This window comes from Limanda limanda, chromosome 8 (genome assembly GCF_963576545.1).
Source record: "Limanda limanda chromosome 8, fLimLim1.1, whole genome shotgun sequence".
Classification (NCBI taxonomy): Eukaryota; Metazoa; Chordata; class Actinopteri; order Pleuronectiformes; family Pleuronectidae; genus Limanda; species Limanda limanda.
The window spans coordinates 15538716-15559720 of record NC_083643.1 but is presented as its reverse complement, the minus strand read 5'-3'; the positions used below and the strand labels follow the sequence as shown (position 1 = coordinate 15559720).

Sequence of the window (21005 nt, the reverse complement as noted above, 5' to 3'; positions counted from 1 at the left end):
CAATAGCCCTGACACAGGCATGTTAATGTTCAACTTTTACTGTTGAACTCAAATGCAAACCAGTATTGGCTGTCTTTATCAATTTCAACACTGAAAAATGCATTTGCCAGATCATGATAAGGATTTGGAACTGACAAAGCACATTGTTGTACTGCGGCGTTGACAACTTACAAATCTCGGCTGAATCACAAATCATCAGATTGTGTTTTATCAAAAATAAGATGATGTAACATAAGCAACCTTCTTTTTTTACAGTTTGTTAAACATAAAAATATATATGAAATAATGTCCACCTCATGCGCTCAGTTCAGCTTGACAGCTGGTTATGCTGCCAGATTCTCTTGTTGTCTTCATTAGACACACCTACAGCCAATAGAACCTGAAGGCGTTTGGTGTCATTTATCTGACGAGGCAGTGACATCTATCAGTCAGATAACCTGCACTGAGGACATCATCACCTGTGATTTGAAGAGACAGTTTCTGTAGGGATGGCGTGTCACAGGGTCCCTAAGTTGAGGATCCTTTGTTTCATCTTCATGGGTATGTTCCTTGCATTTGTCTTTTGGGAAGCTGGCTCTGGCAGGTGGTCATCGGCTGATCTTGTAATACCAGAGCAATTCTATACGGACCTGCCCGTCTGCTTAGCCATCATCAGTGGAGACACAGAGGGAAAGATAAGTGGATTAAAAGAGCTTCTAGCATCTGGGAAAAAGCATAAGAAGCTTTCGGAGAATTTCTACAGCAAATAGAACCTGAAGGTGTTTGGTGTAATTTATCTGACGAGGCAGTGACATTGATCAGTCAGATAACCTGCACTGAGGACATCATCACCTGTGATCTAAGGAGACAGCTTCTGTGAGGATGGAGTGTCACAGGGTCCCTAAGTTGAGGATCCTTTGTTTCATCTTCATGGGTATGTTCCTTGCATTTGTCTTTTGGGAAGCTGGCTCTGGCAGGTGGTCATCGGCTGATCTTGTAATACCAGACCAGTTCTATACGGACCTGCCCGTCTGCTTAGCCATCATCAGTGGAGACACAGAGGGCAAGATGAGTAAATTAAAAGAGCTTCTAGCAGCTGGGAAAAAGCATGAGAAGCTTTCGGATGATTTCTACCTTAATGTGACAAAGAACTGTCCAGCTTACATTAAACAGAGAGATTTCATTACAGTGCCTCTCAGTGAAGAGGAGAATGACTTTCCCATTGCCTACTCCATTGTGATCCATGAGAAAATTTGTCATAAATTGATCATGTAAAATGTATAATATTAAAGAAATCTTCCATAGTCATTAAGAAATGGTCTAGTATAAAATCATAAGGAGTCTTCTACTGTGTTGTCTTAACAGATTATGCTCCTGTCGTATTTCAAAAATATTACCGATGATTCATAAATCTTATATAAGTTAAGAATGTTCTGAGCAATTAATATGATAGCCAATGTGTATGGCTGATGTTTTTATGGGATTTATTTGATGCCTTTGTGTAGGATTTCAGTGTATTTGTGGCTCCATCTAGTGGATTTGGAATTCTGTCAACTTGTTCTGCCAGATGACAGTTCTGTTAAAAAATGGGGATCAGTGCTTGTTTTACTTAAATCCTGCCACGCACACTCAGGAATTGGTCACTATATTGCTTTGGTGCTGCTATATGATTAATTCTTCATGTTACCAATACAGATCTATTTTGAATAAAAATCCAAAACAATGTGGTTCATTGGATGATCATAAATGTTATTAGAGCAACAAGTCTTTAACAGGTCATCACTCTGGAACAGCAGCAGCCGCAATCTCCACTTTGCCGTGCATGTCCTGGCGATCCTGCAGACAGATTCAACAGACCATCAGTATGTCTATACGTCACTGAGATGCCACAACTTCAAACAGGTTTAAGATCATGAATCATCACAGTAACGACAGGCTACTGCACTTCCCAGAAACGCTTTTCATACAATCACCTCCTGGAAAGGGATACTTACATTTCCACCCTTAAAAAGGGAGTTCTTCCTCTGTGAGAGAACATTTCTGTAAATATGTATTTTTATTTGATCCAGATATACAACACAAAATCAATAAATTAGATCTAAATAAAGTTAAATAAAGTCTTGACGTTTTCCATTCCGAACAACCTTTATTATTCATGTGCTTCTAAATGAAAACGCAGGAAAAACAAGGTAATACAAACCATTATGATTATGATATTCTCACTTCTCCTTAAACCTTGAAGAGAAATGCAGTTGTCAGTATCTGCAGATACCACTGCAAAAAATGGTACATTCCAGGAGGCAGGGTTTAGGACCTATACTGTTGACTCACCAAAGATATTTCTTTAACACAAAATCAATAAAATAGATCTAAATAAAATAAAATAAAGTCTGTTAGAATTGTACATCCTGAAAAACCTTGATTATTCATGTGCTTTTAAATAAAAACACATGAGGGTAATACAAACCATTATATAATTTGTGGATGTGGTGGATGCTTGATGCTGAGACAAGGGCTTCCTGGGACCTGTAATCACCACTTAATTAAATGCAACGTTCCAAGACAAAAAAAATAAAAATATTCATTTAAATTAACCTTCTAACTTGCAAAACATTATTTTGTTGAGTTATGATGAAATTATATTGGTGACAAATCGATCAACTCAATATTGTCTGTAATTAAAAAAATACATTTTTTTGTAATAATATTTAAGTTGAAGTAACTTCATGAAGTTGGCTTGACAATTTTTTTTTTCTCCAATTTAGTTCAGGATGTTAAGTCCCCTCCCCTGATCACTTAACATCTTTGATAAATTTGTGAATTTATGAACTTTATGTCAATTAAATTCACATGATCCTTTTCTTCTTTGCAGTATAACATGGTAAATAACTAAAGAAAAAAACAAAAGAAAAAAAGAAAGAAAATGTAAAAGAAGCTTAATGTTGACTGTGATGGATTTTCTGTCCAGCTTAAAGTAAATACAACTGAAAACATTACATCCTGTAATGGATGAGGCAGGCAACTACAATACTAGATAAAACTAGCGATGCTTTAAAATGACTTACTTACTTACTTTTGGAATGAAATACCATTCGATGATAGTGTGCCACTTCAGTGCCCCACTTTTATTTTAACACTGTATATCAGAGTTCACACAAATTAGGAGTTGTTCCTCTTTAAATGATGTGTTGTAGTATGAATTAATGCAGAAGAGATACTTGCAAGATTAAATGTTCCTGTTTGTGTCGTCTGCAGATGAAGAATTCAAGAGAAGGACCACTGTGAGCCTTGAATCTCTGGCCAAACTTGACCATTGTACTCTGAATCAAAATGTAACATATATAAAAATGTCTTGATCTTTTCCATATCTGGCTTTTGTCCTAACGTCCCTGCTTGATAATTTCCTGGATTAACCTTGATTAAGTTCATATTATAAGTTGATCAATTGGGTCTCATAACATGCTCTTTAAATTGGGTGATAAAAGTCAAATAAGCAATTGTTATCTCACCATTATTGTGTTTTTGATAAAAGATTTTTTCTCATGTTTGTTGTTAAAATCTTTTCAGGCAATTTGACTAATTGGGTACTTGTGTGTTTATGAGGGTGAAAATAGTAAATAATGACTCTGTTGATCAACTGAATTCACTAAGAGTGACAGTGTAAAAAGTCTGCAGTAATCATCCATCTCATTATCTTGAACACGCTAAGGTATCTTTTAATTTACTTTACAGGACATCCAAGAGTTTGAGGCAAGCCTTGAAAATTGCCACCATCGGTGATCAGCAGTCAACCCCAGTATCTCGACACAAGATGGCAACCATCGTGATTGAGGGATCAGGTGTTCCAGAAGCTGTTCCTTGAAGTTGATGGACTGAAAACCAGTAGCAAAGTGACAAATCTCAAAAACAATGTAACGATATGTTTAGTTCAAAGTGTTAAGTACATGGCTGTAGTTCAAAATAAAAAAGGTAAATTGGCAAACAATTTTGTTGTTGATTGAATGAATTTATTTAAAGCAGAAAAAAGAGCAAAAACATTCAAAAGCAAAAAAAAAAACTACCATTAGAAAGTATAACAGGAGCAAATAAGATTTTTCAAATGGTTGTTAACTTAAGAATGTGTGTTCATGATTATTCAAATTAAGAACAAAATCCTTAAAATTACTTTTCAATAATGTGAAGTTGGAACAACTAAATTTAAACTACTTAAAAATATGTTTTTATTGTAACAATTCTTAAGTAAGTAGTAGTTAAAAATACCTTTGATGGCAGAGGAAAATATCATTGCCCTAACTCAATCTAATTTGTTGGTTAAAGGCAGGGCTGGACTGGGAGAACAAAACGGCCCGGGCATTTTTTGGCTCAGACCGGCCCACATAATTAGCCGAGCACATCTGCCATTAAATTGACGTAACTTATGTCTTCTAAATGTCTTAGAGTAGCTCATATTAAAAGTACTTAAGTATCAAAAGTATCTGGTGTTGAAATGTACTTAAGTATCAAAAGTACAAGAACTAAAATTAAAAATGCAAAGTGCTTTTTATAGTAGGCCTATACAGACACAAAACAACCCAAAATGTTTCTCCTCAAGATTTATCTCAACTGACTGAAAAATTACAACAACAATATGCATATAATGTATAATTTTACCAATTTTGAACCCTAGATGCTGAGGTTCAAATAGTAATGGACCAGTGCATCTAGAGACAACAAAGAATTAACTATAAACAAGTGCCTCTTGTGTCTGCCCAAGAACATTAATAAACTGCAGTATAACCACTAAAACATTCTGTAAATATCACTAAACATGGACCTCTCATCAGTAGCAAGAGTGATACACAATGCCCCTTATGATAACTCAGCAAAGGGAAACCAGATCTAGGCACACAAAATAAGACACTATCTCTTATCCTATTCTAGAGGAAGTAAAAGTCGTAGCAAGATTTCTGAAGGTGAACCTGCGGAGGGATAGACCAACCCCCCCCCCCGACGGCAAACACGCCACCGGGACCTGCACATCTCAGGAGGGAGGGGGCAGCGAGTGAGAGAGCGAGAGAGAGGTGCGCCGTGGGTAGAGGCGTGCGACGCATACCTCCGCTGCTCAAGTAACGAGCCAGTTTGGAGAATGTATTGAAAATTGAAAATGCGCGCTCACATGTCTGCCTCCACTCGCTCATCATTGTCGAGTCCTCCTCGCTCGTCTCCCGGCGCACCTGCTGCTGCTGGGCTGGTGAACCCGGCACCACATAGGTCCGTCAGTTTGGCACATTTAGCAGCCTCCACCTCCAGAGACTTCTGCTTTTTTTCCCGATGCTTCTCAGCGCCACCCGGGCGTTTTTTTACTCTTATTATCCATTAAGTTAAGTTTCTGTCTCAGCAGCAGCCAGTCCCGCGACTCCCCCCCCCGCCCCCGGTTTGTGTTGTGATTGACAGCACTGTCGGGGCTCTCTGAGCCTGTCAGCCCATGATTGATTGACAATGACAAACAATAGACCAATAATATGTGTCGATGCTGGCAACACACTGCTAGCCCTCTGTAGCCAATTGGCCGGCCCAATTGGAGGGAATTTAGAGAGGAAGAAGAGAAAAAAAAACAAAAAAACAACATAGCGGACCAGACCGGCCCACATTGGGTCAACGGCCCACCGGGATTATGCCCGGTATGCCAGATGGCCAGTCCACCCCTGGTTAAAGGTAATTTCTTTAGAAGTTGTCAAAAAAGATCGATGCAAACTTGTTTTTGCCTAGAGGATATTTTCTAGGACCCTTCCACTGTACTGCGTCACCTTCCATTCAAGAGTCTTTTTATTAGAGCACTTTCTAAAGGCTTCTCTGACTTGAGCACCTGCATCCCCCTTTGGTGTAATGACAACTCTTCACTTTGGACTCAAAAGCCGGACTCAGACAAGTGATCTCCAGCAGTTGAAAGGCCGGTTTAGTGTAAACTTGGAGTAGAGAGTAACGTGAAAGTTGAACCGGAGCTGACCGATGAGCCATGCAAGCTGAGGCAGCAGAGTAAACAAGGAAGAGAGTGTGACATGAGCTGCTGGGCGAGGAATAATGCAATTACAAAAGCTGAAACAAACCGTAATGTTGGACCTCGTTGGCAAACTGAATGATCTAGACAGGAGCGTATAACTGCTCTCTTTTTTTTTTTTACTTTGTTTATTTATTTTCACATTTAGAAGAAATTACAGTCAGTAATCCAATAATTGTTATTATTATTGCCAGTTAACTACAAACCAATGAACAAACAAACAGACACCCTCCTCGGCACATACCCCCTTGAGAGTGATAGGAAGATACACAATTAAAAGCAAAAAATAATAACAATAATTCACATTTTTATAAAAATAAAAATAAATAAAATTAACTACCAACCCTAACCACCAGATTCATATAGGTACACCCAGATGGACAAACAGAAGAAGACTTGTAAGGAACATCACTTTATCCAAAATATCTCATGTAAGTGAATAAAAAACCTCACACGAGCAAAATCTTCTAAATTATCAAATATTGTGGAAATTTAAATCCCATATAACATAACTGTAGAATCCAGAAAACAATGTTTATTTTTGCACAAATATTCAGTCAGTAAACAAGTGTGCAGGAGTATGCTTCTTACCTGAGAATGAATCCCAGATAAGAAAATGTCAGAATCCTCTGGAAAACTACGTAACTGGGTTTCAAATTTCTGCATCAGTTGGTGAAGGAGGCCGATTGTTTCTTGAGAAACTGCAAAACCCCTGTGAATAGCATGCCGAGTTGCAGATGGAGCAAATGCATGATGGTAACTGTCTCCATTGTTTCATTTTCAGGGGGAAATAGTGAATGTCACACGTGTGATGCATGCTGTAAGATCTGCTTCGGTCCTCAAGCACAGCATTGTTCATCTTGTTTCAAAGGTTTAAATATTGACTCTTGTCAGTCATGACATTTGATTTGATCATGTGTGTGTGTCTGTGTGTGTGTTTATTTACAGGGTATATCCTGGACCAGGACAGTTCTTGTGTTGCACAGTGTTCATCTGGTTCCTATGCAAACACTGTAACTCAGCTGTGCGAGGACTGCTCTCCAAACTGCGAGGCCTGCATGGACACCATTGATAACTGTGTCAGCTGCGCCAAAGGCAGCTATAGACACAACGCCACCATTCTTAAAGGATCCTGTGGAGCTGGGTGTGGATTGTTTGAGAGTCTCTGAGGAGGACAAGGGTCTACAGAGGCCAAACAAATTATTATACCTACTCCGATGAGTATCTTTATTAAAGATATAGATTCTCATCAGAGGGAATGATAAACCTCTGTCAACTGCTGGAGCCGAATATAACCTGTCTGCATTGATCTACGTTTCTTTGCTTGTGGGAGTTACTGATATTGATTTCCTGGGTGTGTTAGCGGCAGGATAACCACAGTTTCATACTTTTATCCTTCCCTTTAAGTAGGTTTATCCTATGAAACGAATTAGTTATTTGGAATAGGGGATAGGTAGTTTTACCTTGTGACAGGAGAATACTTCATCGAATAATACACATACTGCAAAAGAGAGGTTCTTGTCGGCAGAACCAATGGTTCCAAAGTTTCCATAGATTCTGCATTTAAGATCATGAGTGATTTGAAACATTTGGTGCTCGTGCATTGAGCATTTTCTTGAACAAATCTAAACTCATCTGGATAGCCACCATCTCTGGTGTTTTTCAAGAAGAGATTAAAAACAAAAACATGGTTGCATTTTTATTTGGGCACAGCAATTCAGAAGGTAGTAAACATGTCCTCCAGACCTCTGAATCACACCTCAGCTGCCTTACCTGTTTCCCTGTTGCTGGCTCTGGGGTTGGCTCTGGCTGTTTTTGCCTTGGTCAAAGCTCACTCCCGGAAAAGGCTTTGCTGGGGCCAAAGCTACGAAAGACAGAGCAGCAGTGCCAGTGTCAACATGCCCCACGGTGTTCCTGAGCCGGACAGCGGAGATGAGGTGGACGTGGTGTACACCAGCAGAGGTGGATCAGTCTATCGACGCTACAGCTTCATCCATGAGTAGGACACTGATGCAGACCAGGATGTGGATGAGAGCACTTGTCTCACTCAATCTTAAATACATCCAAACCAGAACTTACAGTGAGGAATGTATTGTGAATGCACACAAATACAAAGATTGACAGGTGAATTGGCAGAAACTTGGACTATGGACAGAAAAGGTCTCTGGTTCGTCTCTGGTTCGACTCCACGGAGAAACAACAAAAAGAAGAACCTGGATTGATCTGTCCAAAAATCCAAGAGGATCTCCCTACCCTGTCTAGTGCCCACATCTGCTCCCCGGGCGCCGTACATGGCTGCTCACTGCTCTGTGTGTCCTGCACCAGATGGGTTAAAAGCAGAGGTTAAATTTCCCTCCTTGCATGAGTGTGCTTGTGCATGTCTGTGCATGTGTGTGGGACAAATAAATGTATCTTAATCTTAATCTTAATCTAAAATAGTTTAGTTAAAGGTGACATATTATGCCCATTTTACCGCAGTTGATATGGTTCCTTCGGGTCTTAATGAAATGTCTGAAACATATTTTGGTGTTGCAGGGATGGCCTGCCCCCTAGGGAAGTGTTGTTGTTGTATGACGTAGTACCCCTAGGGATTGTGGGTAAGGTACCTGTGCATTGTGGGTAGGGGGCTACATGTTGTGCGGGTTACGAAAACTAACAGAACACCTAGTGTGATGCGTGTGACTCCTGTGTACGGAGAGAAATAAAAAGAGTGGCTGTGATTGAAAGCTAAGAGCACGTATCCTCGTCCCTAACAAACACGACCGGACGGCTAGTTACCGGCGAGACAACGAGCCTAGACGAACAATAACAGTGCGCTCCCAGCCACGGCTACGGAGCCGAGATACTGAGCCAAAGAAAAGGTAACATTGGTCAAAATACCACAAGGATCATTTAAAACAGCACCCTCTTTACCTTGTCTAAAGCAGCCCTCCTCAGATTGACCTGTTTTGAGTGCCCCCCCCCCCCCCACCCCTCCTCCCTCCTTCACGAGATACAAGGGCCCAGACTTTAAGCTATCCATTACCTCTGTAGAAATATGGCTACTGGAGACGAAGATACAATCTTGCAACCATATCGTTTTGAACCAGAGTCTGGTGGGCCGGTGGAGCCGGGCCGTGTAGCGAGAATATGATGTCAATTCTGCTCGTAATCCCATTCGACGCCATCTAGCGTATCGTTTCTGACATAGAGGAACCCCAACAAATCACGGGAGTTGTTTTTTTCCAGAGTTTTTGGGACGGTAAACATGCTAGATACCCAAATTAACGTGTAGAAGCACTACAAAAGTGGAACTTTCATAATATGTCACCTTTAATGCCTAGATGAGAATGTGGTGGTATGTTTTTTCTTGAGTTCCTGGTGTTAATTCTACAAAGTGCCTGTGTCTTTATAATACACATTCTTAGAAGAGGCATTTGTGAGTGAAGAAAGGAGATATAAATACATATATCTGTGTATACAGTATGTGTGTACATGGCTTCATTTTTTACTTGATATTTAAGAGGTTTTTAGGAAACAGTGGAAAGATGATGTAACTTAAACAACTATAATCTGTACGCTTTGATGTACATACAAATATAAATGAAATAAAGCACACCTAATGCACTCAGTTCTACTTGACAGCTGGTTATGCTGGCAGAATCTTTTGTTGTCTTCATTAGACACACCTACAGCAAATAGAACCTAAAGGTCTTTGGTGTCATTTATCTGACGAGGCAGTGACATCAGTCAGTCAGATAACCTGCACTGAGGCAACATCACCTGTGATCTAAGGAGACAACTTCTGTAAGGATGGCGTGTCACAGGGTCCCTAAGTTGAGGATCCTTTGTTTCATCTTTATGGGTATGTTCCTTGCAGTTGTCTTTTGGGGAGCTGGCTCTGGCAAGTGGTCATCGGCTGATCTTGTAATACCAGAGCAGTTCTATACGGACCTGCCCGTCTGCTTAGCCATCATCAGTGGAGACACAGAGGGCAAGATAAGTGAATTAAAAGAGCTTCTAGCATCTGGAAAAAAGCATAAGAAGCTTTCGGAGGATTTCTACCTTAATGTGACAAAGGACTGTCCATTACAGTGCCTCTCAGTGAAGAGGAGAATGACTTTCCCATTGCCTACTCCATTGTGATCCATGAGAAAATTGAAATGTTTGAGCGACTTCTTCGAGCAGTTTATGCACCTCAAAACAGCTACTGTGTGCACGTGGACCAAAAGTCCTCCGAAGAATTTCAGATGGCTGTGGAGGCTATTGTTGCCTGTTTCCCCAATGTGTTTATAGCTACAAAACTAGAAAAGGTGATTTATGCCTCCTGGTCCCGTGTGCAAGCAGATCTGAACTGCATGACAGATCTGTTGAAGTCACCTGTAAAGTGGAGGTACCTGCTAAACACGTGTGGGACCGACTTCCCTATAAAAACCAATGGAGAGATGGTTAAAATACTCAAGATCCTAAATGGAAGGAACAGTATGGAGACTGTGCCGCCCCCTGACTACAAGAAAGCCCGTTGGCAGTATCATCACAATGTGACCGACAGTGTCATCAGGACAGATGAGATGAAAAGTCCCCCGCCGATTAGCAGCCCAATGTTCATAGGGATTGCCTACATTGTGGTCTCAAGAGCCTTTGTGTCGCACGTGATGCAGGACACAGAGGTTCAGAAACTCATGGAGTGGTCGAAGGACACATATAGCCCTGACGAGCACTTGTGGGCCACTCTACAGAGGATGCCCTCTGTACCCAGATCGACGCCTGCCGACAGAAAGTTTGATTTGTCAGACCTGCTAAGCCTCGCTCGTGTGGTGAAGTGGGGCAGTTTGGCAGGTGATGTAAAAAAAGGAAATCCGTACCCTCATTGCACTGGTGTTTACAGACGTGCTGTTTGTGTGTATGGAGCTGGTGACCTCGGGTGGCTGCTGAGTCAACAACACCTTCTTGCAAATAAGTTTGATGCTGAAGTTGATGACATTGCCATCAGATGTTTGGAGACAGTATTGCGTTTCAGAGCTTCAGGCCTTGACCCACTGCTCAAAGGTCAATCTTCTACTATGTTGTAATGGTTTTGATCATGTAAGATGTATAATATTAAAGAAATCTTCCATAGTCATTAAGAAATGGTCTAGTTTAAAATCATAAGGGGTCTTCTACTGGGTTGTCTTAAAATATAATGGTCCTGTCGTATTTCCAAAATATTACCCATTGTGATGGGATGTAAACATTAAGAATAATGGTTTTCATAAATCTTATATCATTTAACAATGTTCTGAGCATTAAAAATGATAGCCAATGTGTATGGCTGATGTTTTTATGGGATTTCTTTGATGCCTTTGTGTAGGATTTCACTGTATTTGTGGCTCCATCTAGTGGATTCTGAGTTCTGTCAACTTGTTTTGCCAGTTGCCAGTTCTGTTAAAAAATGACGTTCAGTGTTTGTATTACTTAAATCCTGCCACGCATACTCAGGAATTGGTCACTGTATTGCTTTGGTACTGCTATATGATTATCTTCATCATGTTACCACTACAGATGTATTTTGAATAAAAATCCAAAACAATGTGCTTCAATGGATGATAAATAAATCATAAATGTTATTAGAGCAACAAGTCTTTAAGCTTAAATTGGCTTCAGAGCACAAGTGTACTGACAGCTGGATCAGGACCAACATATGTTCAGGTGAAATCCAAACATGAATTAAGTGTGTCCTGCTCTCTTTTGATTTATAATTAAAGTATTGATATCAAATAACGTGCAAGTAATTTCTATTAAAGCTTGTCCTTAAGAGATTTTTAGCTTTTCATTGCTGAACACTTTTCCCTGTAGGAACCCGCAAGATCAAACATTACTCCCAGTCAAACCATATTCACTGCCGAACAGAATTGACACAAGATAAACACTTGTGAGAAAATAGTGTAGAACAAAGCTCCTCCTTTAAAAAATGCAGGAACAAATATTGATCAATTGTGTATTATAATGAACAGCGAGATCGTCACTCTGGAACAGCAGCAGCCGCACTCTCCGCTTTGCCGTGCATGTCCTGGTCGATCCTGCCGACAGATTCAACAGACCATCAGGTGTCTGTGTCACTGGGATGCCACCACATCAAACAGGTTTAAGATCATGAATCATCACACTAACGACAGGCTACTACACTTCCCAGAAACGCTTTTCATACAATCACATCCTCGAAAGGGATCATTACATTTCCACCCTTAAAAAGGGAGTTCTTCCTCTGCACAATTCCTGAAGACTATTTTATCCTTATTACCCAACTTAAACACACACAGACTTATTCTAGGGGGTGACTTTAATTGTATATTACATCCAGTCTTAGACCGCTCATCTAGCTCCCTACAATATAACAAGAACAGCGAAGATTATTACTTCCTTCCTTCAAGTATACAATATGATTGACCCCTGGCGTTTCCTGTACCCTGATCTAAGATGTTATTCATTTTTCTCCCTGGTGCATCACTCTTACTCGCGCATTGATTATTTTTTAATTGATAGCCAGTTGCTGACCTCAGTCAGAGATTGCAGATATGAAAGTATCGTGGTTTCTGATCATGGGCCTGTAGTTTTGCAAATATCCTTCCCTAAAAAAGTAACTCGGCGCCCATGGCGCTTCAGCAATACTTCACTCACTAATGAAGAGTTTATTAACCATATAAACACACAAATAGATTTTTTCTTATCCATGAATGATACACCAGATGTTAGCAAGTCCACTCTTTGGGAATCGCTTAAAGCTTTTTTGAGAGGAGAGATTATTTCATACACCACCTGGGAGGGCAGGAATAGAAAACAGCGCCTTAAAGATCTTACAGACCAAATTCATCAGCTGGACTGTAAATATTCAACTACTCCCACCCCTGAACTTTTTAAGGAGAGGTCAGCTCTGCAGACAGACTTCGACTTGATGACCACCCATTATATAGAGCAACTACTGCTCCAATCTCGCTCTAATGTGTATGAACACTCAGATAAGGCAGGCAAGACTCTTGCTCAACAGATTAGGCAGTCCACAGCCTCTACCCTGATCACAAATATTCGGTCAGATCTCTAATGACGAGCAGGAGATAAATAATGAGTTTAAAGAATTTTATTCCTCCCTTTACACATCTGAGGTGATCCACAACCCTTCTAGGCTAGAGTCGTTTTTTCAGAGCATGGATCTGCCTCAAATAAATGAATCATTTATGGAGCAATTGGAAGAACCTCTGTCTTTGGAGGAAACTAGATCAGCTCTATACAGTATGCAGAATGCTAAAGCTCCAGGACCTGATGGTTTCACGGTCGAATTCTTTAAAAAATTTGGAGATAAACTGCTGCCAATTTTACTCACTCTTTTTGAGGAATCCTTTGTCGAGGGCCAACTTCCACCCACACTCTCTCAGGCTTCTATCTCAGTTATATTGAAAAGGGTAAGGATCCCCTTAGCTGTGGGTCTAATAGTCCAATATCACTCCTGAACGTGGACTGCAAATTTTTAGCCAAGGTCCTGGCTCACCGCCTAGAAGCTACCCTATCTTCGATTATCTCTCCAGATCAAACTGGTTTTATAAAAAACCGCCTCTCTTTTTTTAATATTCGTCGCCTTTTAAATATCATGCAGAACGCAGATCCCAATCAGCCATTACCCGAAGTAATTATCTCTCTGGATGCTGAAAAAGCGTTCGATAGGGTCGAATGGGGCTACCTTTTTCAGTGTCTAGAGAGATTTAAATATGATCCAAAATTCATATTATGGTTAAAATTGTTATATAAATCCCCAATGTCGTCAGTACGCACAAATAATATGAACTCCCAATATTTTCCGTTGCAACGTGGCAAGAGACAAGGATGCCCATTGTCCCCCCTCTTATTCGCGATAACAATCGAACCTCTCGCAACATCACTGCGCTCCTCACCTGAAATTCGCGGCATATTAAGGAATGGAAAAGAACATAAGCTATCATTATATGCTGATGATTTATTTTTATATATTAGCGATCCCCAGAATACTTTATTGCACATTATGACTACACTGGATCGTTTTACCGAGCTTTCTGGGTATAAGATTAATGCTTCAAAAAGTGAGCTTTTTCCTGTCAACTCTGCTGCACAATCACTTTGTTTTATTTCCTATCCTTTTAAGGTGACTTCTGATAAATTCACATACTTGGGTATAGTTGCAACTCGGAAAATCTCAGATCTCTTTAAACTTAATTTTACTCCTCTTTTAGAACGCACCAAGATGACCCTCGACAAATGGTCTTCTCTTCCTATCTCATTAGCTGGCAGAATTAACCTAATAAAAATGAACATATTACCCAAATTCTTATACCTGTTCCAAACTATACCAATCTTTATCAACAAATCTTTTTTTTCACGTCTCAATAAGATCATCTCTTATTTCATTTGGAATAAGAAACCACCTCGTATCCGTAAGGAATTTTTACAAAGACCCAAATCGGTGGGTGGGATGGCTTTACCTCATTTCCAACTATACTATTGGGCAAGTAACCTGAGAGCCTTGGCCTACTGGCTTCAAACCTATGCTAACAACGAAGCCCCTGCCTGGGTCCAAATGGAGGCTGATGCGAGCCTCCCATTATCCCTCCCAGCCTTGTTGTATTCAGCAATGCCTATCACACCACGCCGTGTCTCTATTGCCCCCCTTGTCTATCACTCTCTGCGTATATGGGCTCAGGTGCGAAAACACTTCGGTTGGCAGACTAGCTCGCTTTGTGCCTCAATTGTGGCAAATCATCAGTTTCCCCCCTCACTTGAGCATGACTCTTTCATAGTCTGGCGTGAGAAAGGTATTGTCTCATTTAAAGATCTGTACATAGCAGGTATTTTTGCTTCATTTGACCAGCTCAGAGCTAAATTTGATTTACCAAAATCACATTTTTTAAGATTTCTACAGGTAATGTTTTCATATACGTCTGTTTGTATGAGATTTCATCTTCAATTGTGAAAACCAATAAATAAAGTGGAAAAAAAAAGGGAGTTCTTCCTCTGTGAGAGAACATTTCTGTAAATATATCTTTTATTTGACTCACCAGAGATATTTCTTTAACACAAAATCAATAAATTAGATCGAGATAAAGTTAAATAAAGTCTTAACATTTTCCATCCTGAACAACCTAATAAAACACATCAGGGTAATACAAACCATTATATAATTTGTATCAATATGATATTCTCACTTCTCCTGAAACCTTGTAAGAGAAATGCAGTTTTCATTATTTGCAGAACACACTGCAAAAAGTGGTACATTCCAGGAGGCAGGGTTTAGGGCCTATACTGTAGCCAGCGAGAAGGGGGGGATCAAGAGTGTCTGACTTGGTTTTACTTTTGGGAGCTGTCATGTTATCTTTATGTACAGTCTCCAGCTGTTTCTCAATTCAGGGGAACATCCCATTTAAAAAGGATTTCTTTAAGTGTTTCATCCAATCCCTGAGAGACAAAGGTTTCAGTGAATGGATCCTTCCTGGCTGTGTTAGTATCTGTGAAATGCCGCGTAGATTGTTTTTATGAACTGTTCTGGAACGCTATCAACTCTGTGTATTTGGATGTGACGTCATTCTGAGGGCCGATCTCCGAGCTGCAATGGAGCACAGCATTACTCTCCCTGGTAGTAAAGGCAGCTGAGAGAGCTGCCACGTTGAGACTGAGACACGTGGAGAGGAAACATACAGACACGTTGGCTGGATCCGAAATAACCCACTCGCTCACTATTGCCAGTCTCACTATACAGTGACTAACACATAGAAGACTATAAAGTGAGCTCATTAGGAAAAGAGAAAGACTCTTGGACATTACTCTGCGCTTTTTTTCTGCCCCGGTAATGATGTAACATTAGATTTAAATGTTTATTTTACACTTATTAATTATATAAGGTTATAAAACATGTTGAATGATAATCTTTAAATATAGAAATTATCTTGTTTACCACATTTTCTGATGTGATGAGCTGCTCTGCTAATATTTGTATTTGTACCACAGGGCGGGCTGTTCCTGCTGCCCTAGCTCCTCTCGTCTCTCCACCGCAAGCGCAATGCATTTTGGACACAGCCTCGGAGAGGAGTCACAGACAGTACGACCGACACAGACATATCTGAGTTGAGCTCAGCTACCTTTAAACATCTATAAACAGAATGTCTCATTTCAGTTCTGCCCAGAGGTCTACCTGGCCTTATATCACAACATGTATAGTGCTGAATAGAGAGCATAGTATGATCTCCTTGGATGTGGCACAGAAGAATGAACAGGTTGTTTACTTGTATCGTGGTAAATCACCATGGTAACTTGTGCTGAACGGCTAACCTGCTGTGGAGCTGGTTAAGTTGGAGTTGAGAGATCAAGCTGTATAAAGGCCCGGCCACGAATCAATCAATTTCATTAGAACACCACGCCACCATTCTTAAAGGTTCTGTGGAGCTGGGTGTGGATTGTTTGAGAGTCTCTGAGGAGGACAAGGGTCTTCAGAGACCAAACAAATTATTATACCTACTCCAATGAGTATCTTTATTAAAGATATAGATTCTCTTTCTTATATTGGTGACAAATTGATCAACTCAATATTGTCTGTAATTAAAAATAGAAATTGTTTTGTAATAATATTTAAGTTGTAGTAACTTCATGAAGCTGGCTTGACAATTGTATTTTTCTCCAATTTAGTTAAGGATTTTAAGTCCCCTCCCCTGCACACTTAACATCTTTGATAAATTTATGAACTTTATGTCGATTAAATTCAGTGGTGGGAAGTAACGAAGTAGAAATACTTTGTTACTGTACTTAAGTAGATTTTTCACATATCTGTACTTTACTTGAGTATTTATTTTCCTGACGACTTTTTACTTTACTCGCTACATTTGAGCACAAATATCTGTACTTTATACTTCTTACATTCTCAAAACTGGCTCGTTACTTGAGCAGCGGAGGTTGGCGCAACATGCACCTTTACACACGGCGCACCTCTCTCTCGCTCTCTTGCTCCTGCAGAAGCTCGGTTCAGTCTTTATTGCAGAGCACTGACAGGCACTGACAGACGTGAGGCCCTCTTGAAAATGTAAGGATGATTATTGAGGCAAATTAATTGGCTTTTGAGTGCTTTTATTAGGTGACTTTACATAATTTTTTGAAGGTATTCCTTTTTTGATTCCCATTCGTTTACCCTTTCCTGCTTCGTGTCAACATCTACACATAAATACATAGCTCGAAGCAGCAAGTGGTTAACTTTCTTTAAAGAAAATATTGGTAGTAATTGGTTTAAACAAAAACTGTTGGCAAATAGACTATCATTGTTTGGCCGTGTCTACTTAGTCTTACACGTCCACGTTAACAAAACAAACAGATTTAAAACAAGTCGAGATGGAAAAAAAAACAACACAACCAATTATATAAGCAAACGCAAAAACAACTTTCAGCCAACACAACCAAAAACAAACACTGTGTCGTGGACTACTGCATATTCACGCACACAATTCAGGTTTTTTAATGGACCTCGCCAAATGGAACCCTGGGTAATCAGGCCCAGTTTTCCACTCATTATAATGCCAATATAATTTTTGCAAAGATATTATATATCTATATATTGCCATTTCCAATCCTTAGTCGCCCTTTGTGCTGACTCAACACAACTTAGAAGCTGTTGAGTCTTTATATATGTATTGTACAAACTGGTTAATGTGTACAACTTCAAGCAGGGTTGTGTCTTCACTTTGTCGTCCCTACAGGCAAGATACCCTACAGGTGTATTGTCACCCTGCTGGAAACAAATGCAAACAAACGCAGGCCCATTCAGTGAAGATAGTCTAATGATAAATAAACAGGCTTACATGTAAAAGAAGAAGAAGAAGAAATAAAATGTAAAAGAAGCCAGGTCCAGGTTAAAGTAAATACAACTGAAAACATTACATCCTGTAATGGATGAGGCAGCCAACTACAATACAAGATAAAAAAAGCGATGCTTTAAAATGACTTACTTACTTAAATGGCCTATCTTATTGACTGGTAGTCTTTGGATCCAAGTAACCTCTATAGCGAGTTACTTCATTTGGAATGTAATACCATTCAATGATAGTGTGCCACTTCAGTGCCCCACTTTTATTTTAACACTGTATATCAGAGTTCACACAAATTAGGAGTTGTTCCTCTTTAAATGATGTGTTGTAGTATGAATTAATGCAGAAGAGATACTTGCAAGATTAAATGTTCCTGTTTTTATTCTAACAATTCTTAAGTAAGTAGTAGTTAAAAGTACCTTTGATTGCAGATGAAAATATCATTGCCTTAACTCAATCTAATTCATTGGTTAAAGGTAATTTCTTTATAAGTTGTCAAATAAGATCGATGCAAACTTTTTTTTGTTGAGCCTAGACAACATTTTCTAGGACCCTTACACTGTACTGCGTCACCTTCCATTCAAGAGTCTTTTTATTGGAGCACTTTCTAAAGGCTTCTCTGACTTGAGCACCTGCTTCCCCCTTTGGTGTAATGACAACTCTTCACTTTGGACTCAAAAGCCGGACTCAGACAAGTGATCTCCAGCAGTTGAAAGGCCGGTTTAGTGTAAACTTGGAGTAGAGTAACGTTGAACCGGAGCTGACCGATGAGCCGTGCAAGCTGAGGCAGCAGAGTAAACAAGGAAGAGAGTGTGACGTGAGCTGCTGGGCGAGGAATAATGCAATAATAAAAGCTGAAACAAACCGTAATGTTGGACCTCGTGGCAAACTGAATGATCTAGACAGGAGCGTATAACTGCCCTCTTTGTTTTTTTACTTTGTTTATTTATTTTCACATTTAGAAGAAATTACAGTCAGTAATCCAATAATTGTTATTATTGTTGCCAGTTAACTACAAACCAATGAACAAACAAACAGACCCCCTACTTGGCACATACTCCCTTCAGAGTCATAGAAATATACACAATTAAAAGCAAAAAATTATAAAAATAATACAAATTTTTTAAAAAAATAAAAATAAATTACCAACCCTAACCACCAGATTAATGTAGGTACACCCAGATAGACAAACAGAAGAAGACTTGTAAGGAACATCACTTTATCTACAATATCTCATGTAAGTGAATAAAAAACCTCACATGAGCAAAAAGGAGAGGTTCTTGTCGGCAGAACCAGTGGTTCCAAAGTTTCCATAGATTCTGCATTTAAGATCATGGGTGATTTGAAACACTTGGTGCTTGTGCATTGAGCATTTTCTTGAACAAATCTAAACTCATCTGGATGGCCAACATCTCTGGTGTTTTTCAAGAAGAGATTCAAAAAAGCATGGTTGCATTTTTATTTGTGCACAGCAGAGGTGGATCAGTCTATCCACGCTACAGCTTCATCCATGAGCAGGACACTGATGCAGACCAGGATGTGGATGAGAGCACTTGTCTCAATCAATCTTAAACCAGAACTTACAGTGAGGAATGTATTGTGAATGCACAAAAATACGAAGATTGACAGGTGAATTGAAAAAAGTTTAGTTAATGCTTAGATGAGAATGTGGTGGTATGTTTCTTCTTGAGTTCCTGGTGTTAATTCTACAAAGTGCCTGTGTCTTTATAATGCATATTCTTAGAAGAGGCATTTGTGAGTGAAGAAAGGAGATATATATCTACAGTATGTGTGTACATGGCTTCCTTTTTTACTTGATATTTAAGAGGTATTTGTGAAACGGTGTAAAGATGATGTAACTTAAACAACTAAAATCTGTACCTTTGTTGTACACACAAATATAAATGTGTTGGGGAAGGCCCAGTGATCTGACTTAGAACAAAGAGTCGTAAAACTTGAGACTTGCCTAGGGAGACCCCTCACATGAAAATCCAGCAGGGAGCTCTTATCTCCATGTGGCAACAGATCACTTCCTGGGTCCCCCACTGTAAACCGCTCCCTGAGACTTGACTTCTGACCTTTCTATTGGCCGGAGGGCCACACTGACCCCTGACCCCTCCTCCAGGGGGCTGGTACCTCCCAGGTACTACAAAAGGTGCTGACCTCCCAGAAATCATTCTCTTTTTCCTCCGATGCTGACGTTCCCACCAGGCCCTTTCCGGTCTGCCCAGAGGTTCCAGCAAACTAAAGGAGGGAACTACTTTTCTCTTAACTCTCTTTTTCACTCCAGCACTGACGTTCCAGTTAGGCCTCCTCCGGTCTGACCCAAGGTTCCAGTTGCTAAAGGAGGCGACTAACACTCTCTTTGTCCTCAGATGCTCAGGTCGTATCCAGACCCTCCAGGGGCCTAAACACACGACTCAGTAACTAAGGAGGCGATTAGACGTTTGTTTAATTCAATTTATTTGATTTGATTTGATTTCTTCTTTTATCTCGGTCGAAGTTTTATTTTGAAAAGACTTTTGCTGTTTTAACTTGAAAAGACAAAACAGGAATCTCACTCGGGACGAGTGAGACACGGACTTTTTATTCTTTTTCCACACGATCTTCAACCGGCTCCACGCAGCCGCACATCCCTGCAGAAGAAGACCAAGCTTCATCCCGTCACGGAGCATGACTGATCCGGTCCGGCCCAGCTGCGGTGCTCACGGGAGCTCGCCTGAGAGGCCAAGACATTGTTCACTGGACTTCCGGGAGATTCGCGCGGAACGCGCACACACCCCACGAAACCACGGTCACAGTAAGAGAGGCTTAAACTGTCTGGGCAGATGTTAGTAGATACGTAGCATATTGTTTAATATTTGATTGTATTTGTTGCGAGACCGCTGAGTCTCATTGTTTTAGCCGGCTACGACGAGCCGCTACTTCCGGTTCATTTCCGGGTTTTGTGTTAGTGTTTGAGCGCCGCGAGGAAAGCCTCCAGCCACGCTGTTAACGTCTGTGTTAGTCTGCAGTGAGTTTACCGATCAGAAACTCAGCCCACAACGTCCGCTTGGGGCTGAGTGGTTAAATCACTGTTAATCTATCTCTGGCGTGTTTTTAAGAGCTTCTTTGAACTCTCCTTGCATGCTTTTCTCTCTCTCTCTCTCTCCTTCTAAACCGAC

At 40.2% G+C, this 21005-nt stretch overlaps 1 protein-coding gene across 1 annotated transcript; it reads left to right on the top strand.

Annotated features, from left to right (window-relative positions):
- Nucleotides 1–861: 861 nt before the first annotated feature.
- Nucleotides 862–11067, top strand: LOC133009672 (beta-1,3-galactosyl-O-glycosyl-glycoprotein beta-1,6-N-acetylglucosaminyltransferase 3-like). The gene is made up of 2 exons (XM_061077210.1): nucleotides 862–1177; nucleotides 10091–11067. The coding sequence occupies exons 1-2, from the start codon at nucleotides 862–864 to the stop codon at nucleotides 11065–11067; spliced, it is 1293 nt and encodes a 430-aa protein (XP_060933193.1).
- The last annotated feature ends 9938 nt before the right edge of the window (nucleotides 11068–21005 follow it).